Source organism: Electrona antarctica (assembly GCF_951216825.1).
Source record: "Electrona antarctica genome assembly, chromosome: 15".
Lineage (NCBI taxonomy): Eukaryota > Metazoa > Chordata > Actinopteri > Myctophiformes > Myctophidae > Electrona > Electrona antarctica.
The window spans coordinates 19,180,232-19,207,502 of NC_136796.1; the positions used below are offsets into that span (position 1 = coordinate 19,180,232).

The window sequence follows — 27,271 nt, forward strand, 5'->3', positions numbered from 1 at the left end:
ATCACAGCCTGAAAAGGTTGAGAACCACTGGTTTAGACAGATTCTAGGTTTGATATTTACCTGGTATCCTACTGTAGTTACTTTGTAGCAATACATTGTTTATTTTCTTTTATCATTTATCCTGTCTTTTGCCAACTTAAATTCATGCCATAAGAGAGTCTGCGAATTGCCTAAATTGTAAATTATGAAACGGATGTATGGAATGATTTAAGAGAGCTATTATTAAATATATTGTCTTTAGCTGCATAGTATTACATGATTGGTTGACTATTATTAGTTGACTATTTGTGACCACTTGTGAATGGGACAGGCGGAGAAACATTTCAACGGGTGCTGGATCAAAATAATTGTGTGAAATTAACTGTAAAAAAAATAGACGGTCTACACACCACATCTTAATGCTGCCAAAAAATGTAATATTATTATTTTGTGAGCATTAACACAGTGTGCGAACCGTGACTATTTAATGTATTTACCTCCACTGGTTTCCTTCTTAGGATGAAGAAGTTCTCTGCTCTCATCATCATGAAGCGCATACATTTAGGAAAAAGGATCTTCTCAATCTCATCATTGGCCTGTGGTCACAGATAAATTGTGTTTAGTTGTTTTATTATTTTTGTTACTATGCATGGCCATTTTTAATGGAATAGCAAACAGGACATCAGTCCTAATGCAGTGATTCTCAGCCTTTAACATTTCAAGGACACACAGTTTGATATGCATTACTAGTAGGCCAGTGGTTTTCAACCTTTTTCATATCAAGGTCCATTATGTATTAATTCAGCATTTGAGCCACGGACGACCATGAGATTTAGCCTCGACTCAGACCCAAATTCACGTTGTGGATAAGATTTTGTACACAATTCCATTCCATGCTTTATTGATGTTGGTACCATAGGAGAGACAACAGGCAAACATTGTTCAAAATAACAATTATTTTCTGAAAACACCAGGTGTAAATAAAAATACAACAAATTAATATCATAGTTAAATAGCATATCACATACAGTTGGAGGCCATCGATATTGTCCTTTTCTTTTTGCTGAGGTTTGCGTGATCTGCGCAAAAGGACAGTTAACCCATTTTGGGCGGGAACCCCTTTTGGTGTTTTAAACATTGTTATAATTTAGCTATTGAAAAATAGCAGATCTACAAGCTCATAGCGCGCCACCGAGTGGCGCGCTACGAGCTTGTAGGTCTGCTATTTTTGAAAAATCGTGAAAATATTTATTTCAGAAAACTGGAGGATTTAGAAGGATTTTTTAAAATTTTGAGGTCAGGCCTAAATGGGTCAAATGATAAGGGACAATATCGGTGGCACCCAACTGTATAGTAGAGTGGGAAATATACTTCTAATCAGTGTTTTCTTATTGGAAGAAATGTGCTGAAAATGATGAGCTATGATAAAAAGTTGTCAAAGTGTCCCATCTGCCTCAAAACCCCCTTTTTGGTATATGGCTCTGGCAAAATTGTGTAAGGCAAATATAAATTCATTAAATTACATAAATAGACACAGGGACAAATTAGCCATATAAGGACAGTGGGGCCGTGGCCCCGGGGCCCTGCTCTCACGGGCCCTTCAGGGAAATTGGACCGTGCGGATGCCCTGAAAATGGCTCCTAGGGCCCTTTATTGGCCCAGGATTGTTACATTTAGGTCAAAACACAAAAATATCAAGCCGCTGCGTGATTGGTATCACATATTACCAAGTAAGAGATACCAATATTGCATATAACTTTACAAATAAGTTATCTATAGACAGATATGCTGCATGGGATTGTAAGCAAGCTTTATAGCATATAGCATACAGTAACATCACACACAAAAAACATCCTCACTATGTATGAACAATAGTATACAGAAGTATACAGAATGGTCTGCACTACAGAACAAAATACAGTCACACAATCCATTACAGTATTTTGCCCTGTGTACACACTCACAGGCAAATATGTAAGCAACAGTGTAGAAACAGTGACAGTGACCACCCTGCCTGTCCATGCTCTCCAGTGACAAGGAGATCAACCAGTGAGTTTGGAAAGGCCTCACTCACACCTTCGCATCTAGCATACAACATTGTTGGATGCTAGATGTAAACAAAGGGTAAGTGCCTAAATCAACTCCTGGTGATGCTGGCCACCTCTAGTAAAATCGCCTAAGCCCTAACGTAAAAGGCCTTCCTGTTACACCCTATTAAAAAAATGGCCTATGTCAAGAGTGAGACTTAGGCCATTTTATTTTGCCTAAGTCATAATAAAATGTGACTTAGGCCATTTTAACACACCTTTCAAAATGGGAGTGAATGGGACTGAATGGGAGTGAATGGGAGGTACTGTTACTTTGGGACTGATAGAATGGGACTGAATGGGAGTGAATGGGACTGAATGGGAGTGAATGGGAGGTACTGTACTATGGGACTGATACAATGGGAGTGAATGGGAGGTACTGTTACTATGGGACTGATACTATGGGAGTGAATGGGAGTGAATGGGAGGTACTGTTACTATGGGACTGATACTATGAGAGTGAATGGGAATGAATGGGAGTGAATGGAAGTGAATGGGAGTGAATCGGAGTGAATGGGAGGTACTGTACTATGGGACTGATACAATGGGAGTGAATGGGAGGTACTGTTACTATGGGACTGATACTATGGGAGTGAATGGGAGTGAATGGGAGGTACTGTTACTATGGGACTGATACTATGAGAGTGAATGGGAGTGAATGGGAATGAATGGGAGTGAATGGAAGTGAATGGGAGTGAATCGGAGTGAATGGGAGGTACTGTTACTATGGGACTGATACTATGGGAGTGAATGGGGGGTACTGTTACTATGGGAGTGAATGGGAGTGAACTGGACTGAATGGGAGTGAATGGGACTGAATGGGAGTGAATGGGAGCTACTGTTACTATGGGACTATCACTCCCATTCACTCCCATTCAGAGTGAATGGGAGTGAGTGGGAGTGAATGGGGGGTACTGTTACTATGGGAATGTCACTCCATAATATGGTTTTGGTTTTCCCATAATAGAGCAGAGTAGCATGGAGGAAGGCGAGCCAGGTCAACTCTAGATTTAGAAATGAGTTTCTCATCTGCCCCCAGTCATGAAATTGTAATTTTAGAAATGTGCAGATTGTTGGGTTTGTTTACTGTTGAGTGAGAAGTTGAACACAATATTGTAAGCCAACCATCTAGGGACCTGGTTTGGGAACCAGTAGTCTGGTACTCTTGTAAAGGTTTTTCAAAGGGGAGGGGTTTACCAGGCTATTAAAGCAGTGGTTCAATCAGCAATCGGCTTACACGTGCAGTGTTGATGTTGGCCTCTCTCACCTGACAGTGACACCACCTTGCTTTGTGTGTTTGCAGCCCCCTGGTCACTTTCTCCCACCAACACATACTGCACATCTGCAGCCTCTTCATCTTGTTACAATCTGACTCAGGACTGCAATAAAAGGGAGACACAGGCACAGTTAAGTGTATACAAATATATTTATAAAACTAAATAAACCACAAATAATGTGCATGTCAGTACATATGAATGATAATCAGTGTGTAAGCAGTGCAAGTGTATGTGCAGTGTGAATGTTGTAAGGTGTAAACCAAGGCAGAGTAACAAACAAACCAGTAGAGGAGAAAAATGAGGAATGAAGACAGATTGACACTTATCTGACACCAGATTCAGGTGTGGTCCAATCTCACTGACGATCTAACTCCACCCTGCCAATCAGCCCTAGCAGTGGCCAAACTGGCCATGTTAGGCAGGGTAGGAGAGGGTTGTCACAGCATCCATAGTGAAAGATAGTGGGTGTGGTTCTAACCTGCTTTGAGAGTGGAACACCTGCAGCCAATTCACTATCAGGCTAAAACAACTAGCACTGCTAGCCCTTCCTATACAAACCCATTGTAACTTCAAACTGTGGTGACTGATATCGTCCTTCTAATGCGTGAGGGGAAAAAAATCACACGTCCGTGTGAACTGAGGGGCGCTCTTATCATCGTACATCATCTATTCCTTGTCAATAGTCATTTAATCTTTGTGTAGGACAAAAATACCGATTTGCTTTACTGATTTTGCTTTGATTTAAAAGTTGGTTATATTTCTTATAGGAATTATAATAATTAATGGTATTTTTAATTTTTATATAGCGCTTCTCCAAGTGTTCAAAGCGCTTTACAATGGTTCATTCATTCAACCTTGTTAGATACAATCATGTAGGCCTAAAGGAATTATTTGTATAAAATAAATGAATTAGGAAACCATTCTAACACATAAGGGGTGAAATGTTTTACATTGATACTAGTAGAGCACTTTGGAGAAAAGCATTATATAAATGCAGTCCATTTATTTAGTTCAACTTGTCCTCCATTTAACAACATCTTTTGAAGTGGAAATGTAGGTTTCTTTGTAGAATTTGTGTTACATTCTCTGTACATCATTAGCATATGTCTAACAAGCCAATTTTTAATTACTTATACAAACACTCAACAACATTGATGAATCTCTCACCATTTGAGGGTTATCCATTTTATTTAGGAGTGTTAACAGAAAATAAATTAGGGTGATTGCAGAGGAGGAAAATGTCTACAGAACAAATTAACATTGAAATAGCATCTACAGGGAACTTTCATTACAAACAAATGTCAAAACATATTATGCTGGTAGTAATACAAACTAATAAACATGGGAACTTTCAAAGCTGCAATCCAGAACTTGTTTCAACGAATTAAATGCTATTTGAACCAATCTGTATGTTAATACAATAGAACTACCGGTAGTATTACACTGGTCCTCAAACATTTCCATGTCACAATCGATGTGACCCCAATCTGAAAAGATTTTGTGCCAGAGGCCCCCAGAAGAGGAAAGAAAAACATACACACACATATATATATATATATTGTATATGAGAGCTATTTTAAGACAATGCAGGGTCCCTGGCCCAACATTTTTCATAGTACAATACATTTTAATTTGGGAGACATTGCCTTCATATTTGAAAATATACAAAGATCACAGATCATATTTTGGCTCTTAAATGTACAGCTTTCTCCCAAATATTTTCATCAAAATACACAAGACACAGGATCAAAACAACTATTTTATGTTCCAGTTCAGTATTTTGTGATCACAAGAACAATATAAAATAATATGAACTAAAATTAAATAAAATGAAAAAGGCGGTAGACTTTTTGGACCCGAGGAGCCCAAATCTGCTGTGCTATATTGAATGAGGACCTTAAAAGGGAACTTTAAAACACTTCTGCTGTCAATCCGGTCTTTCGTCTACTTAGGCGTGCTTGATTCAATATTTATATTTGTTATTTCATGCATGGACTTCCTGGATTACATGCATGGAGATACAGGGCTCCTTGGTGCAACATTGGCATTTCAGAAGACATTAACTTCGAAACATTCATTAGGACAATATCAGTCACCAGAAGCAGGGACGTGTGTTTTCAACGAGTCTAACATGGTTAACATGTAGTTTGTAGTTGAATGGGCTCAAATTACGGTAGGAGGGGGTGTGTGTGTGATCAAATGAAAATAAAATCATATCTACTGTATATACTGAATAAAGCAATTTATGGAATGTACATAAAGCCTAAGTAGACGGAAAACTTATCCCAGAAGTGCCTGTTTTAAAGTAAAACACCACCTTACACCTCATGCTTAAATTATTTTGGAAATCTTTAAAATTCAAAAAAAACTTTTAATATAGTGAAAATAGCCGATCTACATCAACATCTTGTGAGCTTGTAGCTTGTCAACTATTTAAAAAAAAAGAAAAAAGAAAAGGGCCCAAATTGGCCTATCCAGATTGGAATCAGATTGGTTTTGTCAAGTCTGAACAGCAGAAAAACACATGGAATTGTATCATCATCACAATATGAATAACATCCCTTACCTTGTTCAAAACCAGCTCAACTTTGATCCGGATAGGAAATCAAAGGCCTTGTTTGGGTCTGAACAAGACAATAGTAGCACACCGGTGTCACACTCCTATAGAAATGGCAGATCCATAAGCTCACACAATCAAGTAGAAAACTAGTTAATTACAGCATGCCACAGCTCTCTGCAAGTTGCTTTCCTGTTTTTTCCCCTGTGTCCTTCAATGCTCCACGTTCTGTTGGACGTGTTAAGTTAGCTCTGGTCCATAGCTCTAATGCGTTTCATTTAGAGCTATGTTACTCTCAACTTCCGCCGCTCACATGAATGCAGACCAGCCTCTCGTGTTATACGTGTGGTGGGGGGCTCAGAGTGCGTCCACTAAGGAAAGTAGGCTTTCTAATGACACAACCTGCCTTTGTTTTGGTGAGTAGCAAAAACATTATTTTTATTTACGCTAAAGAGGAGAGGCTGGTCTGCATTCATGCGAGCGGCGGAAGTTGAGAGTAACATAGCTCTAAATGCAACGCATTAGAGCTATGGACCAGAGCTAGTGTTAAGTCTACACCAGTGGTTCTCAATGATTAATGAGTACCACAGACGAAAAACAGTCCAAATGTCATTCTGACCCCTCCACGAAAAGGCCTCGTTGTCCTGAACCCTTATCTATCATTTATACATTATGGATCAATAGTGTGGACTTAGACTGTTTTTCGTCTGTGGCATTCAGTGTCATACAAATAAATTGCCATTAATGATTTAATTGTATTTCTGGCATTGAACATATGAATCAGAATAGATTTTTTTACTTGCCTTTTAGGCGTTGTAATAAAAACAAATTGCACAGGGCAGATATAACTTAAATTAGCCTACTGACATTTAATAATTTTATACTTTCAAATAAAAAAACATAACAGAAATAGCTGATCTACAAGCGTACAGATCTGCTATTTCTGCTTAAAAAATTGCAGATAATGCAAAAATAATTGTGATAATCTCAAATAATTGCAATTAGACATTTATGTAACCACTGTGACGGGCCTAGGGACCCTCAGGGGGTCCTCGAGGGACGTTCCAAGGGGTCCCCGGTGAAATTATTGATAGTTAGGAACAACTTGTCAACTTCTGGTGTTATCCTCATAAAACAAACAATGACATCATTTTTTATTTTAATTCTCCATGCCTTAAAGCTGCACTATGTAACTTACCTCTTCTACCCCAGATTTGAACCCGTGTGCAAGTGCTGAAATGTTTACCATTGAGCTAATAGAGGGTATGTGCATGCATAAAGTGAATGTCAGATAGAGTGGCAAATCTAGTGGCAAAGTGAATTTAATGTTGTTTAAAGTAATTTAAAAACTCAATTTGTGACCAAGACGTCTCCAGACGTCCTGGGAATTAATGCAATCAAATAGGACTTTTCTGTTTGGATGTATGGGCTGTCAAGGCCAGAAAGTAGTTTGTAACTGAGTAGGCATTCCCGCATAACCTCTATAGAACCTGCCTGTTGCTCAGGGGATAAATTTAATCTTGGCCATCAGGTCAAAATTCGTGTCAGATCCCGATCCGCCAGCCTGATGGAGGGGAAAGGAACTGGTCGGAATAACGTGTTCCTTCAAGTTCCAAGCGCTATGTCCGGCCGGGGAAATTCCCCCCCGCCAGGTGAAAAGAAGCAGCTTGGACTCCTCATGCATAGATGGGGGCATGAGGTCAGTCCGCTGCCCCCTCAGGTTGACAGAGGAAGTGTGGCTCCCAGGATTATTGTTTTTAATCGTTTTGTGGGAGAATATATATATATATATATATATATATATATATATATATATATATATATATCCCGATCCGCTGACGAAGCCTGGATAGCCGAAAGGTTTGTAACTTAATGCATAATGGAGAAATAAAGAAAAAAAATTACCTACACCTTTCAGAGTGTGAGCCCTCGCTTGTCATTGTTTGTTAGGAATCAAATGGACCCCTACAGGTCTGTAACTCAAGAGTGTACGCTCTTAGAGTTATTTGTACTCAGAATTATCAAAATGAGGGTCCTTGAAATAAAATACTTTGTGAAACACTCGTCTACATGTATAATCTCGGCACATCCGCATTCCGTCTTATTGAATCCATGCTTGAGCCCCATATAACTCTGATCTATGTGTGTATGAATTTAGTTCCAGTGTGAACGACAGTGTCAACTTCCAATTAAGCGGCGGCCAGGCAACTGTTGCTGTAGGTTTTCAAATAAGAGCGCTGCTGCCTTGAAAATATGACCGAACCACCAGTGTTGGGTGAGCTACTTTCAAAAGGTAGCCAGCTAAGCTACTGGTTACTCTTCATGAAAAGCAACTGAGCTACATGACAAGATCTCTTGAAAAAATAAGTAGATAACTACAATTCAGGATACTTAGTACAATGAACTATCTACAATACAGTTTACTTAGTAAAAGTATGTGGCTACATTGAAGCTACTTTGTACCTAATGTAGTCGGTCATGTGGCTGAGGACATGTTATGACACAGTAATTGAATAAAACATACGACTTTAAAAGCTAAAGTGGATGGATGGAGAATTATCTTTGATATGAAGAAAAAACTGCACTCAAAACCCATCCGTTGTTATTTTTTGTTACGTTGATGTGTCACTGAAAATGTAGTGATGTAGCTTTTGCCAAAGCTACACGGCTACATGGTAAAGAAACCATGGAAGCTTCTGAATAATAGTGAAGTTACCCCCAAGCCACTGGGAAATGTAGTTCAGCTAGTAGCTTAGCTACGGCCCAACACTGAACCACACATCCACATTAACAATTCATTGTCTACAGTGCAGCGATGGCACAACTGGACAGTACGCGATCCAACACAAGTCATAAACAAGGTTCATTTGTCTTGCAAAACAAAAAAATAAGAAATGAAAACGACACAGTGCTAATAAGGCGTCGCACTGTGACATGGAAGTGAATATCTAGAAACATCGGAGTGTCACGTCGCGCCCTCGTTGTCCTGCTGAATAAGACTAATTTGAATACGGTCTACCGTTGCCGTCAGGCAGAAACCCTGTATCTTCAGATTTCTACTTTTTATGTTTTTTTCTCGTTCAAGAGTGCCGTGTCGTATCATCCTTTTTCCCTATTTAAATGTAAAAAATAACAAAAAAGGAACCGTTTTGAACATACAAGGTTTCCACCCAACAGCAACGATATAAGCCCTATTTCTCTATACGAGTCGCTCTCTTTCATGTGAGGCTAACTCATACTTCGTTGAGAAGCCGTGTCAGCCCCCCCACCCCCCCAAACAATGCTGCGTTTTCACCTGCAAACGCAAAGTCACGTTGACACTTATTTCCCCCCGTTAAATACAGAAAATAAAAGTTCAGTTCAAAATGTTATTGTTGACAAAGCATACATTTGCCATTAAGGCTCGGACAAACTAAAAGTGGCGGACGCTCGTGAAGTGTTCAGTTCAACACTGGTGAACATCGACCGGGCGCCAACCAATAATAGGAAATAAGCGCCGTGCATTGACCACCGTTGGCATCCATTTTCTTTGAAGTTTTCTTTCTCGCCAACGGAAGTCAAATGAACTACAAACCAGAAAACAGCACTCCTGCGGGCACTGCCCACAGCCCAGCATGCCAACATGGGAAATGGAATAAAGGAGAACCTCAAGTGCACCACGCAGAAGAGCCTTGACGTTCAGAATTCCTGTCTTTCACCAGAAGGTGGTGCTGCTGCTACAGCTCAAAATACTACCTTATTTGTGTAAATTCATGTACTGTATATTCTTTGCAAACCTAGCATGCTTAGGTTGCAGTTTGTGTGGATTGCAGAACAGACCGTATTTATTTGTCTCTAGTGAGATGACAGTGGTTGGGGTCTCTCCGTGAGCTTCTTCCACCTCTGTGATGTTGGCCCAAGAAAACGGCTCACGACGAACCTCCTTCTCAGTGGTCGGAAGGAACAGCAAAGAACGGAATCCTAGGTCGTCCTAGGACACCAGCCCCCAAAAGGTCAGCAGATTGGTCACGTTTACAATCTCTTGAGTCACTTGGGTCACTTTGAATGGATTTTAACCACTTAAACAGATGTAGTCTTAGAGAACTTGACTTGAATTCCTTCTACACCAAATCTCTTAACCCCAAAATAGCGGATCTACGAGTTCACAGCTTGTAGATTGGCTATTTTTGGTCATGTTCCCCCAAGAATATTGACGCTGGGGTTCAATTGGTTATGATGTCTATACCCTCTGCTGTGATCTGAGCCCACCGACAGGTCGGCGTCACCACGTGTGGTCTGGGCAGGACATTTCTTCAGTTCCTCCCACACCAGATGCATATCCATGGTAGAGTTGTGTGTGTGTGTGTGTGTGTGTGTGTGTGTGTGTGTGTGTGTGTGTGTGCACACACACACACAGGGATTTTTTGAGCTAGCAGAGCTGTATTTTAAAGATGTCAGGTGCACCACACGTCACTCGCACACATCAGAACAGCTCTGATAAGTGCAATTAACACCAGTTTCTATTCAGCTAAAAACAGGTTCCCCAGTGTACAAGGAGTGTGTCCTGCATTCCACTATAGCGTGAGACGAATAGTCTCACCGTCTTTCAGGATTGCCCGTCTGTCTCTCTCGTCTCCGACATGCCAGCTCCAAAAAGTAGTGCACCCCTGTGTGCGCATGTAGCATGTGTGTGTGTGTGTGTGTGTGTGTGTGTGTGTGTGTGTGTGGACAGCGTCCCTCAGTGCTGCGTGTCATGCTTCTTGTGGAAGGTGAGGCGGATGCGTCCCCAGAATGAGCGGCTGCGCCGGGCCTTGCGGTCGCCGCTGCGCACCGACTTGGCCTCACGCTGGCGGATCTGCCGCACCAGCGCCGTGAACACCTCGTCGATGTAGTAGCGGAACGCCGCCGACGTCTCGAAGAACGGACACTGGAACTCGCGGGCCAGCTCGCGGCCCTCCTCCACCGCCACCTGGGTTTGGTCACAAGGCGGGACGAGCACAGGAGAAAACTTGTGAGATCAGGAAGTCTTAGTGGAATTGTGTTTGATTCACAGAATAAAAAAAAGGTCAACCACACCAATGAGACTCCTTGCGTTGCAAGGAGTTGAGTTGGTGTGGTTGACCTCCAAACAGTTTTGTCCCAAGGTGTTGCTACTGGTGTGGTTTGGGCTTTACTTTTAGTCACCGTAGCTTTTTGTCTCCACCAGGCCGAAGGCATGGGGAGAGAGTATGTTTTGCACTCCGTCCGTGTGTGTGTGTGTGTCCGTCCGTGTGTGTGTCCTTCCGTCCGTCCGCTACCAGCTAATCTCCGGCACCGTTAACCCGGTCGATGCCAAACTTTGCACACACACTCCCTAGATGCCAACGATGAACCTCTGCCCCGCATTTTCCAGAACGGCCTGTTATAGCGCCACCATGAGGCAGCTTTTCACATTTGTTACCTAAAACTGCATCGATCTGCGTGAAACGTTGCATGCACACTCCCTAGAGGCCAAGGACAAACCTTTGAACTGCATTTTCCGCATCTGCCATTTATAGCGCCACCAGGAGGCCGACTTTTGTAAAACACATTTTTGGATATTGGATATCACAAATCGTTACACAGTATCTCTATGGTCATGTGCTCAAGTCGGATCTGTCCGATATTTCATATTCCACCCTAATTGGCTATAATTGGCTTTCACAGTTTGCAAGATTGCCCCGTTTTGAACAAAAGCCTCAAATCATGAACACAGCATGCAATTTACGTGAAATCTTTCACACATTTTCTTACTAGGCTGAGGAATATATCCCACCCTTTTCACATTGGCCTGTTATAGCGCCACCAACAGGTTGATTTTTGCAAAACACATTTTTGGAACAAAATGCCTCAAATCATCCAATTGCCATCAAAGGCAAACATGTTTATATTACTCCTAAACATTTTGCCAAACATCTCACACAGTCCTATCCTCCTGGTGGAGACCTGTGCCCAGAAGGGCACTTTTTCTAGTTTTTTTTTGTTTTCCTCAGTGAAAAAAGGTAGTCGACAAACATTTTTAGTTTTTGTTGTTTTAGTCGACGGAACACTAAGACAATAATAGTTACATTGTGTTAACTGTTATTTCATTCAGATAAGTTGAGGATTGCAGCTTTAATACCAGGTGTATTCACAATCACAAGCATGGTCCTCACCTGGCGCAGGTGGGCCAGGTCAGACTTGTTGCCCACCAGTACGACGGGGGTGTCGGCGGTGCGCCGCACGCGGTCAATGAGCTGCTTGAAGTGCCGTGCCTCCTGGAAGCTCCTCCGGTCAGTGATGGAGTAGGAGATGATGAAGCCCTCGCCTGCTCGCATATACTGGTCCCTCATGGCCGTGAACTCCGCCTGGACACACACACGCCAATAAACGATACGTGGAAATGGCACATTTTACATAGAGCGCTGGTTCCCTGCGACATACATACTAGCGTCATGTCCAGGGGGTGTACATGTACATCATGTCCAGGGGGTGTACTTGTAAATCAAGCTGCCTCACGCTACAGAAACAGGAGATGGGCTCCTGCCCTGTGGGCCTCATGGCTCAGCAAGGCATACTTATTTACTGGTTCCCAAACACTGGGTCGGGACGCATTTGTGGGTCATGCACAATTTTTTTTATTATTATTTCAAAACATAAAAATAAAAATGATAAAATAAATACAAAATAAATTCATAAATAAAAATGTTCTCTGTAATTTCATGAAGGAATAAAAGAAAAATCTAAGAAATTCCATAAATTAGAAAACAAGTAATAATAATAATAATAATAATAATAATAATGTGTTTAAGAAGTAGTGAAACTAGCAGATCTACAAGTGCACAAGGCGCCGCATTGCGAGCTTGTTGATCGGCTATTTTCGTTCTTTTAGTTTGGGTTTAATCTCTCTTTTGGGTCTCGACCAGAAAAGTTTGGGAATCACTGATGTAGAGAACCTACAGTATATCAAAAGTGCTTGCTTTGGATTCACACACAGATGGTGGAGGCAGAGTCCTGCAACGGGCCGGGTATCTGCGAATACCCCGTAGGGTACCCGAGTTTGACGAGTGAAAAATATACTTTTATAAGTTCATGAGTACGGGGACGGGCGGTACTGAACAACGGTATAACGTGAGCGGAGCGGTACTGAACTATAACGCGGGTGGGTAACACTTTAATCAGAGCGCAGCTGGTTGCTTCTCAACAGTAGATTCTAAACAAACACACTAAGTTTAAAAAGAGACAACAGAAATGGATGCATGGATTGTTTACCTGTCCTGCGGTGTCTAGAATGTCCAAGTTGGCTGCCTCGTCATCGATGCGGATCTGGGTCTTGTAAGCATCCTCTGAACACAACATACCACATTATGTTCTATAAAGCTATTTTCAATTCCTAACATACTACATAAGACTTTTCATAACCACCACTTTGCTTCTGGGGGTCCCTGGAACAAAATATTTTGAGATGGATGGTACACGGCCAAATACATTTTTGACGTCACACAGTATAACAACATAGGTTTTTCAGAAAAAGGTTAGGATTGAGAAGACAAAAAGCCTATGGTCTTAATGGGTTATGTATTAAAAATAGGGCTTATGTGGTAAAAGAAAGAGCTGAGCTGGCCTGTGACAGCTTGACTGTGTCTCGTAGTGTTTATGAACCGCGGTAATACAAAAATTTCTGTTTAATAAACTGTAGCCAAGTGTCAAACCATCCCACATCTGGTCTGCAGTCATCCACGTCCAACAACTCATCCCAGTTCACATTAGACCTTTCTATATCTGACAGGAGGATTCAATCTTACCACTCAGAAAAATACAAATAAAAACTTGTATTAACAGTTATCTCTGGGCCAAAATTCTGGTATAAATGATGTGCTGTGTGTGCTACATAAAGAATTCAACGTAATGCCCTACACTACTACTTAAGCCCTACACTACAGTATACTGATGTGCATGGGTTGTCGGTAGGGCTATCCAGGGCGCCGCCCTGGTAGTGTTGAAGATGCACTTTTTCAAAAAACATTCCCCAAAAAAGCAAAGTTTTTCACGAATTAAAAACAAATTCAATGATTTTGTTCAGTAGAAAAAATTAAAGAAATTCCATACATTTGAAAATGAATGTTTAAGAAGTAGTCAAAATAGCCCATCTACAAGCTCACAACGCGGTGCGAAGCTTGTAGATGTGCCATTTCCACTAGTTTGGGTCCCCGGGAGACAACACATTTCTCTTTTGGGTCACGGGCTAAAAGGTTTGGGAACCACTGAAGTAGGGCATTACTTTACTGAAAAACACAAAACGTTAGACCCAACAGAAACAATATAAAAAAGGAAAAGCATGCTTCTGACCAGAAGCAGGGATAAAACATAATTATATCCCCCACCGGACATAAAAAACAGAAGGATCAGAAGGAGGTCTCTGTCTCACCTATGGTGGGGTCGTGGTCCTCTGGGAACCGGTGACTGATGAACTGCATGATGATCGCTGAGAGACAGACACAGAATGACAAGAAGACATGACATGATGAGGACATTTCTCTATGGCAGTGCTTCTCAAGTAACCTGTAGGCCAGGACCACTGGTGGAGGTGGTATTGCAAGTGGGCACCAAAATAGTGCGTGTGCGGGTGTGTATGTGTGTGTCTCATCTTTAAAACATTAAGGGCTCCATCTTGCGCCACCCTTATCCCTAAACGTATTTGCCATTTTTTACTATTTTGAAAAACATTTTAAAATAGTTCAACTAGCCGATCTACATCGAGACATTGTGAGCTTGTAGATCGGCTATTTGAACTATTTTAAAAGGTTTTTTTAAATAGTAAAAAATGGCAAATTAGTTTAGGGTAAAATATCCATGAATTCAAGTCTCCATGGGGTGAGTAATCAATAGAATTTTTGGGGTAAAGTTCACTAGGTTCATTCCATTGATCCAACCCAGAACACACAGGTCAGATGGCTTAACATGTGGTCAGATGGCTGGGCGGCGAACGCTTTCAAGATTTTCAAGTGGACCCTGATCCAGAACAGGTTGAGAACCACTGCTTTATGGTGTAACTGTCTTGTAGTTCTGTTGGATGTTCCTGAGCAAAAAACATAGGTTTTCAATGTAATGGCCCAAGGATGGTCTTTTAGATGGGTCCCAGGAAGATTTACAAGCCCCAATAAAATCTGTTAGATTAATTAATTGAACATAGTTTTTTGACAAATGAAAGGTTTGGCTACATGAAATCTATATTCCAATTATTTGTTTTAGCTGTACCAGTTTTAACTTTTAATAAATCTTTAGATTGTCTTTTTTCACACAATACATGCAAATAAAAACAAATTAAACAATCTAAACCAGGGGTCTTCAACAGGGGTTCCGGGTGCACAAGGGGGTCCTCAAGAGTAACTACAGGGGGTCTGCCAAATCTTTGTGTGATGGGGAACAATAGCTAAAAAAAAATAGACGATCTACAAGCTCACAACGCCTCGCAAATGTTATTTTCGGAGAGTTGGTGTAGACTCTACACCAATTCTCCGAAAATATCATCCCTACAGTGTAGGGACAAAGAGCAGACCAAGCATTGAGTGTTTAAAAAATCCCAACATATTAATAGAATAGATAATGCCCAAGTCTATGAAGCCCTCTATGAAATCTATGGAAAGGTTTAATCTGCAACACAGTTTTAATATGTAGTGGGGGTAAGTGCAGGGACATTATTTGTGTGTGGGGCATCATGACTCACATTGTTGCACATCTGACACCTTGATTGAGTTGAGACTAAGAGCATCTGAAGTTACTGCACGTATGCAGCCAATACGCAACGACTATTACGCAGCAAAATGGAAACGGTGCTAGACCATGGCATGCACCAGCGCCGGTCGGGAAAAAGAAATAAATAATTAGACCAGGCATCCCCCAATAGACATTCAGACCCCTCCAGTGCCCTTGGGTCCTTGGCTTGAAGGTTGAAGACCCACGGTCTCAACTACAGTCAAAACTGTGGGAGGAGTAGCGAATCAAAAAAAAGACTACTCCAGTGGAATAAAGTGTTCCAATTACAAGATTACAGACTAATAACCTTGGGATGAAGTAGTAGCAAAGGGTAAATCGAGACAGACGCTGTAGTCGTGGTAGACCGACCGAGCACAGGCCCCCTACCATGGCCCAGGGATGTGCTCATCAGCAGCAGTACACTTTGACTTGGGTTTAGAAAATGTGCTTGCAATTTTCTGTTGCCGTCAAACAATCAATGTTTTTAATTAACAAGAAATGTCGATGTCGACGGCTCCTCACGGCACAGAGACATCACGGTTGTTCTACTAAAACGTGTGACCCACACAATCAGGTCAGCTCATGTCACGTCACAGACTCACAGAAACACGTTTCAACTCCGGGTGTTATACTCAAACTTTTTTGTTGTTCATAATGTAGAATAAAGTAAGATTCCATGCAAAATGGCAGTGTCCGTGGAATGTTTTTTTAACATGGAATTTGTTGTTGATAACATAGGATACAGTACCGTTTGTGATCATATAGCCTGGCTAATAAGCCAGACCGAATCAGCCGTTGGCAAAAAATAATTGCCTGCCGGCGGATTACAGTCTGGAGAGGCTCAATTGTACGGCCATTTCCTACACCAGAGAACTGGTGTGGCCAATCGGGACACGGTATGCAATATGGGCGGGTTTTGGTACAGTGACATTCAATGCTTGAGACCTTTGACTGACAGTACCTCTAACCAATTGCGTCAAAGAGAAAATGTTTGAACCCACCCCCCGGGAAACAAGATCCATACACAGCATCTCCAGACTCAAATACCACACGACAGTGTGATTTGAGTCTGGCTTATTAGCCAGGCTAGTGATCATAGGCATGGGATCAGTGATTCTCAATAGTTTATTTCAAGGACATGATACCATTTTAACCTATTAAGACCTGATTTTTAATACAAATATGATCTCATAAAATGGTTTTAAATAACTTATCTCCTACTTGGTCTGTTATTAGCGAATAATTTCATATTAAAATTTGTGGTAAGGAATCACAGAAAAATGTAAGTACTGGACAGTAATATGGTGTCTAATTAGGATACAACTGCTTGTTTACTATCTCATAAAGAACATTTTTAAGAGAAACGGCTTATTAATGCAAGAAGAAAAAACTGGTGGAAAAACCGTGGTTCTCGATTTCTCAGGAATAAGTCGTTTTTTGGTCAATAGTTCCGGTTAATTGCCCATCCCTACCCTTAGGGTTGTTAGGTTTAGTGATTGAACGGGATGCTCATGGGTAAACTTACCACTCTTCCCCACCCCTCCTTCACCCAGCATGACCAGCTTGTATTCACGGGAGAGCCCGCCAGAGCCCCCCGAAGTCTCCATTCATTCAGCCTGGAGGAGGAAACACACGCACGCACGCACACACACACACACGTCAATATCTCCATTTGTAACTCAGATACAAATGTGTGCACTGCAGACCCTTACGGATCCATTTGGTTCCATTCCTGTACACTTGTTAGAGGTGGAGTAAGTCATATATAGAATTTTTGTATGTTTTATGTTATGTTTTATAGTTTAAACCATTTTGACCTGAGATCAGATTCTAAAAATGTCTTCTACATCATGACAGTTTTCTGAAAAAGCTATGTTTCTATGTCAGTCGTTCTTCGATCTTTCAAAAATAGCAGACCTACAAGCTCGTAGCGCGCCACTCGGTGGCGCGCTATGAGCTTGTAGATCTGCTATTTTTCAATAGCTAAAGCATAACATAATGCTAACACCAAAAGGGGTTCCCGCCCAAAATGGGTTAAAGCTTTATATTCTGATATCATTGCTATAGATGTGCAGTAGTCTTGCGTGGCCAGAGTGTTGCCTCCCACATTTTTTCAAATGCTTCCAGTCATACATTCTGGGACGCGGAAGCTCTCATAATGAGTAAAATATAAAGCGGATGTGACGCCTCCTTTTCACTTCCGTCTTTACAGTCGCACAAATATATCCGAATATAAATCGAAATCATCTAAACATATATAGCTTGTCTGCTTAGCAGAAATAGAAATTAAAAAATAAAAATAAAAGGTGTCTTCATGAACGGCTTCCTTACTCAGATTTCGGGAGGTGTAGTTCCAGACTCTATATAGCCTTCAGAGATTGAATAGTTGTCTGGCTACGCAAGACTATGGGCTCCATTTTCGTCACCGCTAAACCCCTTATCCCTAAACTTCTTTGCCTTTTTTTTACTATTTTGCAAAACATTTTTGAATAGTTAAAATGGCCAGTCTACACGTGTCAATGTAGATTGGCTAGTTGAACTATTCAAAAACGTTTTTCAAAATAGTAAAAAAGGCAAAGAAGTTTAGGAGGGGTTTAGCGGTTACGAAAATGGAGCCCTATTTGTTCAGTCAGTAACGGTAGTCTCCCTGTCTCTTCAGTAAACAGGAAATACAATTTCAGGTCAGGATATCAATTTATGCCAATCAAGAGGAAGAACTCATACAGGATACAAGTATCATACAAGTGATTAAATAAATAAATGAGCAGACAAAATAGGAAGTGGAGCACTATACAAATTAAGCTGATGAATGGTACTCTCTCCTGATTGGATGAAATTGGTGACCTGGAACTAGAGCACTAGAGAGACAGGGATATCCCTGTTACTGAATAAACACTATAAGAAATGATTGTTATCAGAACATAGAGCTATTTACATTAACACTTATTTGAATAAAAAAACATATCATGGGCATCATCATCATTAGTTCCTTGTTTAAAAATATTGATTATTTTCAAACATTTTCAATAATACTGGAAATAACAGACTTGTTTTGAGCTTGTAGATCAGCCATTTCCTTTATTAATGTTTTTATAATATAATATCTAAAATATAATAATATTACATATTACGGTAGTCATGTTCAATGTCAGAAACACAATAAAATCCTTAATTGCAATTATTTGAGACATTAAAGGAGCATTCAGTGATTTGGGTGATTTGGAAAACCACCCAGTCCACCCCGGTAACAAAATGTGCACATGCACGCTCTACAGTGGGGGGAAGTGCAACAGGCCAACAGCATGTGCACCAAGGCCCGCCCCCAGTCGATCATGATTGCTCATCCTGATTGGATGAAGGCTTTGCCACCCGCCACCAAAACTGAAACTAGGGTTTTTTTTACCCCAGGGGCTCACTGGGGACAGGGAGGAACTCCTTATATGGTCAGAACACTCTATAGTAGGGAGGATTATCCAGAAAAAAAGAAAAAATAAGTGATATTACACAGTTTTTGTGTTGGAAGCCATTTAAAAGAGCCTGCATTTACACTGGGTAGTGTTTCTAGGACAACAAAAAAAGTTATGCCCGGTTGAAGTTTTATTTTCTAAATAACTTTTTTTCTGCTGGGCGTACATAGCCATGCAATATCTCATTTTAAAGGGTGAGTTGTCTAGTTCAATTAGAATAAAATAAAAAGTTTCTCACATGTACCACTGTAGATATTTTGCCATCTATAAATAGCATGGTCAGTCATGATCAATCTGACCTATCCAGCTAAAAGTCCCCCTAGCTCTGAAATGGAACATCATATAAACTCAATTCTTTTTTGGGGTAAAATTAGACATTCTAACGCACATTTTATATGTACCATGTTTACATAGTCTTACCAGTACCTTGTCTATTCATGCATGTATCTCAAAAACCTGTTGTGAAGAAACAGTTTTGATAAAAAACACATCCAAGGACATTGTTTTGATATGACTTTGTGCCCATGATATGTATCAAAATATAGACTTGAATGTATACTGTATTATAACAAAAAATTGGGTTCTTACCATCTACCGTTACAGAGTAAATCACAGTTGAAACTCGCTTAGTCAAACCATAAACCTCAGAATAGTGAACAAAATAGCCATGACAGGTCTAACTCATTGTAAAAGCGTCTTTTATTTTTTATGACTACTAACATAATACAATTATAATAAATATTACAGAAAATAAATAGGCCTACATACAAAACAGTTGTCCCCAAACTCCCCAGTGTCCCCAAACCACTGCATTCCAGTTGTTCTTGACGGTGTGTGTGTGTGTAGGCTAAATTTAAAAAAAACAACAACTGAAATGAATGAATGCATCCGGTTCAGTGTCGGAGAACTCCATCGCAGTCTTGACTCTTCGTCTTCATCATCACCATCATCATCATCATCCTCCTCCTCATCTGATGCCAGTTCTAAATATATAAAAATAAACATTTAGCTGTAGTCAGCCCGGCCAATAGCCAGTTGGGGGGGGGGGGGGGGGGGGACGTAGGCTATCTGACATCATCGTCATCATCATCATCACACGGAGACACACTAAACAATGTACAATCATGATTGTATACAATATACAATGAATGCGATTATCATGCAAGCTCAGACGTCAATGAAATGTCATACAGATCTTATATAATACGCTACTGTTAGCTTCACTCCCCGTCCCCCCTCCGATCCTTGTAGCAAGGTCATTATAACCACGCGTTGCTTCAGTAAACGATGCATGTTTGTTCTCCGTCTTTGTAGACAGTAAATAAAAGGAGCGAACATTACTCTAAAGATCAGATCGCCTATAAGGCACGCTACAATATAAAATACTTGTACTGCCATGCGTGCATGCCTGCTACGATACATTTGTACTGCACCGACCAACCGATCGACACCACCCTCCAGCCATTAGCCAGCACCAATGCACCGACCGACACCAACCCCCCCATTAGCCAGCACCTTTGGTGCTGGCTAATGGCTGGGGGCCATCGTGGTGAGTCATTCTGGCGTCATGATCTGACTAGTAGTAGTAATTATCCAAGCATCTATTTGTAGCGATCATCTTATGATTTCTGATCACTATAGAAGGGCATTTTCTACAATAAGATTACCTCAAAACATTCCGGGTTGATCGTCTTCTTCAATGGTTTCCCGGTATAGCTCATCGGACGACGATGGGGAGACAATGAAAAAAGGAGGGAGGGAGCAGCGAGTCTCGCTGTAAGCACTGGACCAGGGCTACTCCGCCTGGAGAAGGCGACTGGGACGCGTATGGATCAATACTACTACCACAAAACTCGCTCAAATAAATAGTACTGCTTTCAACTTTTTCTGCTAGAAAATCGCTCGGGCGAGACGGCAAAACAGGCAAAACAATGAAAACTATGAAGACTCCCTCTGCCCCCACTGTTTACAGGGGGTGGGACCAGCTTCCAATGGCAACACGTACACGTGTGTCACGTGACACGGGTTTTCTGGGTAATGTAGTTGGAATATAAGCTCAGGAATTTAAACAGCGCTTCGGAGCATATTAATATGTTTAGATTAATCAAAAAAGAGAAAGACGCCAATTGGCGTCATTGCTCATTTACGGAATTCTGATGAAGACGCCAATTGGCGTCTTTGCTCTTCTAAGGGTTAATCGACAAGTTTGTCATAATTTGTGACAGCCCTAGTTATGGGTTGTACCACATGGGCGCTAAAGCCTGACAGTCAATTCCCAGTCTGCCGAACTAAGAACGTGGTATTAAAGGGTTGGTCTACAAAACAAAGACATCATTCCAAATAACACAAGATTCTACAAATGCCTTCTAAATCAGTAGTTCTTAAAACGTTTTATTAAATCTAAATCTATTATTCCAGAGTTACAAGCTCACAGGCTTGAGAACAACGTAAAACTATATAACTATATAAAACAACTCTCACTGAGCCTGCTGATGATGACTCAGGTTCAAAGAGAATGTTTTAAATATGGTTTTACTATTGTTAAAACGGTCTCCAATTCGTCAAATATTGTCTCAGGAATGCAACATTAACAAAAGAAATCTCTCTGAATTCAAGGGTTTATGAGTTCAGTACGTAGAGTAATTGATAGGACAAAACATATTTTTATTGGGGGGGGTGAAGTATTTAAGTTTAAAATATCATACGACAGAAAACCTTCTGAAATGAACAGAGCAGCCTAATCAAATTCCCAGTGTTTCATAAACTATATTCATCTCCATGGGACAACACATCTTTTGACTGAAATAATTTAATTGCAGCCAAAACGTCATGCAATCACAAGATGTCGTTCCAACTGCTTGCGGTGTGGCAGGCAAGTTGGCTGAAGGCGTTAGCGCACATTAAAAGGGCTTGTGTTGCACACACACACACACACACACACACACACACACACACACACACACACACACACACACACACACACACACACACACACACACACACACACACACACACACACACACACACACACACACACACACACACACACACACACACACACACACACACACACACACACACACACACACACACACACACACACACACACACACACACACACACACACACACAGCGTGTGACATCAACTCGCATGACAAACAAAAACGTGCTATTCATATTTCTGAAATGGAAGCAAGCTTGAAGCTTGTATGCCAGGCGTTGCCCACATCAGGTACAAGGGCCAACAGGGGCCCAACTCTGGGTTAGGGTTAGGGTAGGGACAGCCCATACATCCGATTGCATTAAATGACGGTAAACAACATTAAACTCACTTTGCCACTCACTTTATGCATGCGCAGTCTCCATTATACCCTCTCTATAATAGTCTCCATTATACTCATAGTATCGACATACCCTCTATTAGTCCAATGTAATTTATGTTCTTAGTTATAACCCATTTGTCATAATTTGAGTTTTAGCTACGAGAGAGAACCTAGGTGTTAATATCTCCCTTTGTAACTCTGAGAGCGTATGAATGGAAACAATGGTCCATTTGGTTCCATTCGTAAACTCTCAGAGTTAAATGAACACTGAGGATTAATCTACAGCACAGAGCCACAGATTGGCGTCCCAGAGATGATAAAAGAGTCTGATGCAATGCATCTGATGATGCATTGCATACCGTTGAAATTCCAAAGGTGGAGAATTACTACTGTAATAATATGCGTCTACTCTGCATTAGGGCTGTGCTGCTTCAAATCCCGTCCACAGAAAAACACATGCGTAACGTCCACTTCAGTCGTGCATTCATTCATTCCTCCTGAGCCATAATCTTTAACCATGACACGACACGACACGGCGGCCTAACCTACATTCTTGGCTCAAAGACCTCATGCGTACAGGCCTCACTGTGCCGCGAGAGAAATAAGCAACCACGTCTATGAAATCATGAGCACTTTACACCTACGTATACACACATTGGCTTTTTGAAAATAACAGTATAAGCTCACAATGTGTCGCATCGCCATGCTTGTAGATCTGCTATTTTCAAAAACAATCTTGTCATAACCGTCTGTGGACAATTTCATATTCATTTGGGGGTCATTGAAAGGAAAATGTTTCAGGACCACTTGTTTAAACAACATTATAGCAAGCCCAAATAAACAAAGTTACTTTAGAAACAAGCCTAAACACTTTAAAAACAAGTCCAAATACCAGTAAGCAACTACACTTTAGAAACAAGCCCAAATGAGCAACACTTCTTATAAGCGGACATGGCAACACTGGCGCTGAGTGGTCTTTTGCACCTCGCGACAGAATGGACTCTACAAACAGCCATGTTCTCCACCGCATAATCGGCACCTTCTTAAAACAATGGCTGGAGTCTTTTTCATAATGCTTTTTATTCTTTTAGAAAGAACTTGAAAAATAGGACTTCAGACCATTATTTTAAGAAGGTAGCTATGTGGAAATGCTATTTTAAACCTCATGTAGCCTATGTATCTTTTTCACTCAACTCAATAGCATTGAAATAGAAGGTCCCAGGTTTGATTCCAGGCCTCTGCGGCAATGTGTCCCTGGGCAAGACACTTGACCTCTGACTTTGCAGACAGAATGGACTCATATAACCTTGTTCTCAGCAGACTCATTTCATCTGCATCTACGTTGAGTTGGGTCGCGAAAAATAACCTTTGAAGGGTCCTGTGCGTTGTTGGGCACGTTAACCAGGAAGAGTAATATGTTACTAAATTACTTATTAGTCCTTTAAAAGGTTGTTGCATTACTTGTGATCAAGAGTAACTGGTTGCATTACCAGTTATATTAAATTACTTTTAATAATAATAATAATAATTGTAATAATAATACCGGTGATAATAATAATAATAATAATAGCAGCTTTGAGAGAGGGCACTATCTATGCTATAAAAGAACAGATCTACAAGCAAACAATGCATCACGTCACAACACGTTGCCAGGTTGTAGATACAGGGAGTACAATATTTCTCTCTGAGATGTTGTGTAGAAGGAAAAGTATTGGAAATTTGAATTACTCAAGTACAAATAACTCACAATTGTACTTAAGTTACAGTAGCCTACTTAAGTAAATGTACTATTGTAGATACTTTACAGTGTAAAGTACACTTACTTAATATATACTTAAGTATATTTACTTAAGTACACGACTATTCATTGTAACAAACATGACAGTAAATTGCTTGGATTAATAAATGTAATATTACAGTTTTGGCAATTGTAATAAGTTACACTACTAGCCCGTGTTACGTCCTGTTGTGACCAATACTACTTTATACTTTGAATCAGGGAAAGCATCTGTGTCATTTCATGTTTTATCTACTATGAGGCTGTGAAATAATTTCCAGTGACAAGTTTTGCAGAAAACTGTTCCGGTCTAAATGGGCTAGTTACCGAGGAATGTCATAATATCACAGTAATGTTATTACCTAGTAACTAGTTAAGTAAAAACTTAGCTAAGTAAAAGTCCCTTTTCCAGTCTGTAATGAGTTCCTGTGTGTGTATGTGCCTGGTCACATCGGTCTACCATCAAATGACTTGACTCAAATGAACACACACACACACACACAGTGTCACTCTCTCTCACACACACACACACACACACACACACACACACACACACACACACACACACACACACACACACACACACACACACACACACACACACACACACACACACACACACACACACACACACACACACACACACACACACACACACACACACACACACACACACACAAAAGAGGAACTGACTCATATTGGCTTGACAGGCAATCATGTGATTTCATAGGGTAACACAGTGGCCAACAGTCTAGTACACAGACAGCATAACCCCACTGGATGGTTGAATTCAACTCTGAGACCCGTCCATTTGGTTCCATCCGTACGCTCTCAGAGTTACAAATGGAGAAACTAACATCTAAGCATCTAATCTAGCATCTAATCTAGCATCTAATCTAGCATCTAACATCTAATTCTCTTACAGCGAAAACTCAAAGAATGTGATTCACTCTATTCAAAATGGAGGTTGTTTACACTGTAGTAGGCCTACAATAAGTTATCCACTTGTATGATAAACTTAATCAACAACATAAACAAATAATTAACCAAATCATGTGTCTATAAAACTCTTGTTTCTGTTGTTTCTAAACCACAATCAACATAGTATCATTAAGTACAAGGCTTTGAAAATCAAGGTAGTAGCTCCGATTAGTATTCCGACTCGCCCCATTACTAAAAAGCCACGTCGGAATTCCAAGCGGATCCCGATTTAGTGATGAGGACATAGATAGAAAACATGACCATATGGTGACATGTCCATAATCATATCCCATACCCAGCAACCCTACCATCAGACATACCTTCTTGGTATGATGGTGGTTTTTTGGTGAGGGAGGGGGGTCCTTGAAGGCCACATAAGGCCCTATGCCCACCTAGCCTGGCTAATAAGCCAGACCGAATCAGCCATTGCCAAAAAAAAATTGCCTGCCGGCGGACAGTGTGATTTGAGTCTGGCTTATTAGCCAGGCTAATGCCCACCCTCCATCCAAGCCTTAAACAGCAACTACAGCATCATAATATAGGCCAGTAAAGGTGCCAGGAGTCTAAATGAGTCAATACAGCATCACAATCAGTTGAACCACTTTAACCCTATATGCATCAGCTATTAGAAGAAAAAGCAAGAAATCTACAAGCATATAAATATACGCCTACATTTTAACAGCACAAATATTGTATGCGAGTCCCTGGCACTATATATTTTCAGATGGAGGGTTTGCACTTTGCAGCCAAATGCATATTAATTTACAATACAGTACTACAGAGTACATAGTTATTCTCTCTCTCTCTTTCTCTCTCAATTTTGGACATAAACCCTCACCCATGCAGTTTAATTTCAGCTGTTTGGGGAGGTAGGGGGATACAATTGCTTTGGATTTATTCATAAGATTTTCCCTTTTTAAACACTTGATATTAACCACCACAACAAACAGTAGCCCTTCTTGCTGCCTGACAGACAAACGCACCCAAGAATAATCACACTTATTTGTATTCCAAATGTATCTCAGTTGTCAAAAAGTGGTGTAAAGTAATAAGTAACAATACAGTACATTACGATTACGTACAGTACATAAGTGAAGTACTTAAGTGAAGTAAATAATATTTCAAAATACTTGAGTATTTCTATTTTATGATACTTTCTACTTACTCTACTCCACTACATCACAAATATTTCTTTTTCAGTAGGCTACGCCACTGCAATTATTTGACAACTTTAGTTATAGTCAGGTGATGTTAGGTGATGTTTTGGACCCATGAGATTTAAATCGTTATTGGCTTTCTGTAGAAGTATACTTAAAATAAATGTGAGTATATTTACTTTTGTACTTCAAGTATATGTTGATGGCAATATATTTTGCACTTTTCACTCAAGCAACATTTTGAACACAGCTATAAAGACCTTTTACCTTTGACAAAGTATTTTTATATGGTGGTAGGCTATTGCAAATGTTACTTAAGTAAAAAAATAACAACAACAGATTACTTTCTGCCACCACACTGTTCGACACGGACGGTCAAAGAGAGTTGAAGAGAACATGAACTCAACCTTTCCCCCACTTTCTTTATTACAGCTCCCAGTAAAACCAGTGGAGGCACTGCAAAAAAAAACCCGACCCGCCATCGCGGTTTTAGCACTGCTACAGTTAATTCAACAATAACGCTCATGTCTGCTTCATTTGGAGAGCTGATCATTCATAATGTTTTAGCTCGATAGCACGAAATAGCTCCCATAGCAATAGAAACGCATGGCCTTGCAGTCAGACAGTGACACTACAAAACGACACAAAGTTGCTGAATAAACACGTTCACTCACCTCCGGTCGCTAAATGTATCGCCTCATATCTGCACTGTACACGGTCCTCTGGCCTTTCTGTGCCTCTGATCGCTGCATGGAGTCTGTTCTACGAGACAAAAACATCCATAAACACTATAAACACAACATGTACACACACGCACGCACGCACACACACACAGACAGTGCAAGTAGTACAGCAGCAGTATGTGCATGCACAGGACAGGAGGGACCAGCCCCGCAGGCCCCATGCAGGGTCCCTCCGCCCGTTATATTAAAGC

The 27,271-nt window shown here is 40.7% G+C and overlaps 1 protein-coding gene across 1 annotated transcript; it reads right to left on the minus strand.

Moving 5' to 3' along the window:
- Positions 1–9,266: 9,266 nt before the first annotated feature.
- On the minus strand, positions 9,267–27,216 carry rit1 (Ras-like without CAAX 1). Its single transcript, XM_079522754.1, has 6 exons — positions 27,012–27,216; positions 17,158–17,248; positions 14,305–14,361; positions 13,149–13,222; positions 12,053–12,244; positions 9,267–10,848 (listed from the first exon to the last, which is right to left on the minus strand). The coding sequence occupies exons 2-6, from the start codon at positions 17,237–17,239 to the stop codon at positions 10,618–10,620; spliced, it is 636 nt and encodes a 211-aa protein (XP_079378880.1). The 5' UTR covers positions 17,240–17,248; positions 27,012–27,216; the 3' UTR covers positions 9,267–10,617.
- Positions 27,217–27,271: the final 55 nt, after the last annotated feature.

Excerpts from the sequence above, each read along its gene's own strand:
- rit1 (XM_079522754.1), bottom strand. The coding sequence starts at position 17,239 with ATGGAGACTTCGGGGGGCTCTGGCGGGCTCTCCCGTGAATACAAGCTG. Across the intron at positions 14,362-17,157 it reads AGGAGGGGTGGGGAAGAGTG|CGATCATCATGCAGTTCATC; the intron begins GTAAGTTTACCC and ends TCTGTCTCTCAG. Across the intron at positions 10,849-12,052 it reads ACCTGGCCCACCTGCGCCAG|GTGGCGGTGGAGGAGGGCCG; the intron begins GTGAGGACCATG and ends GACCAAACCCAG.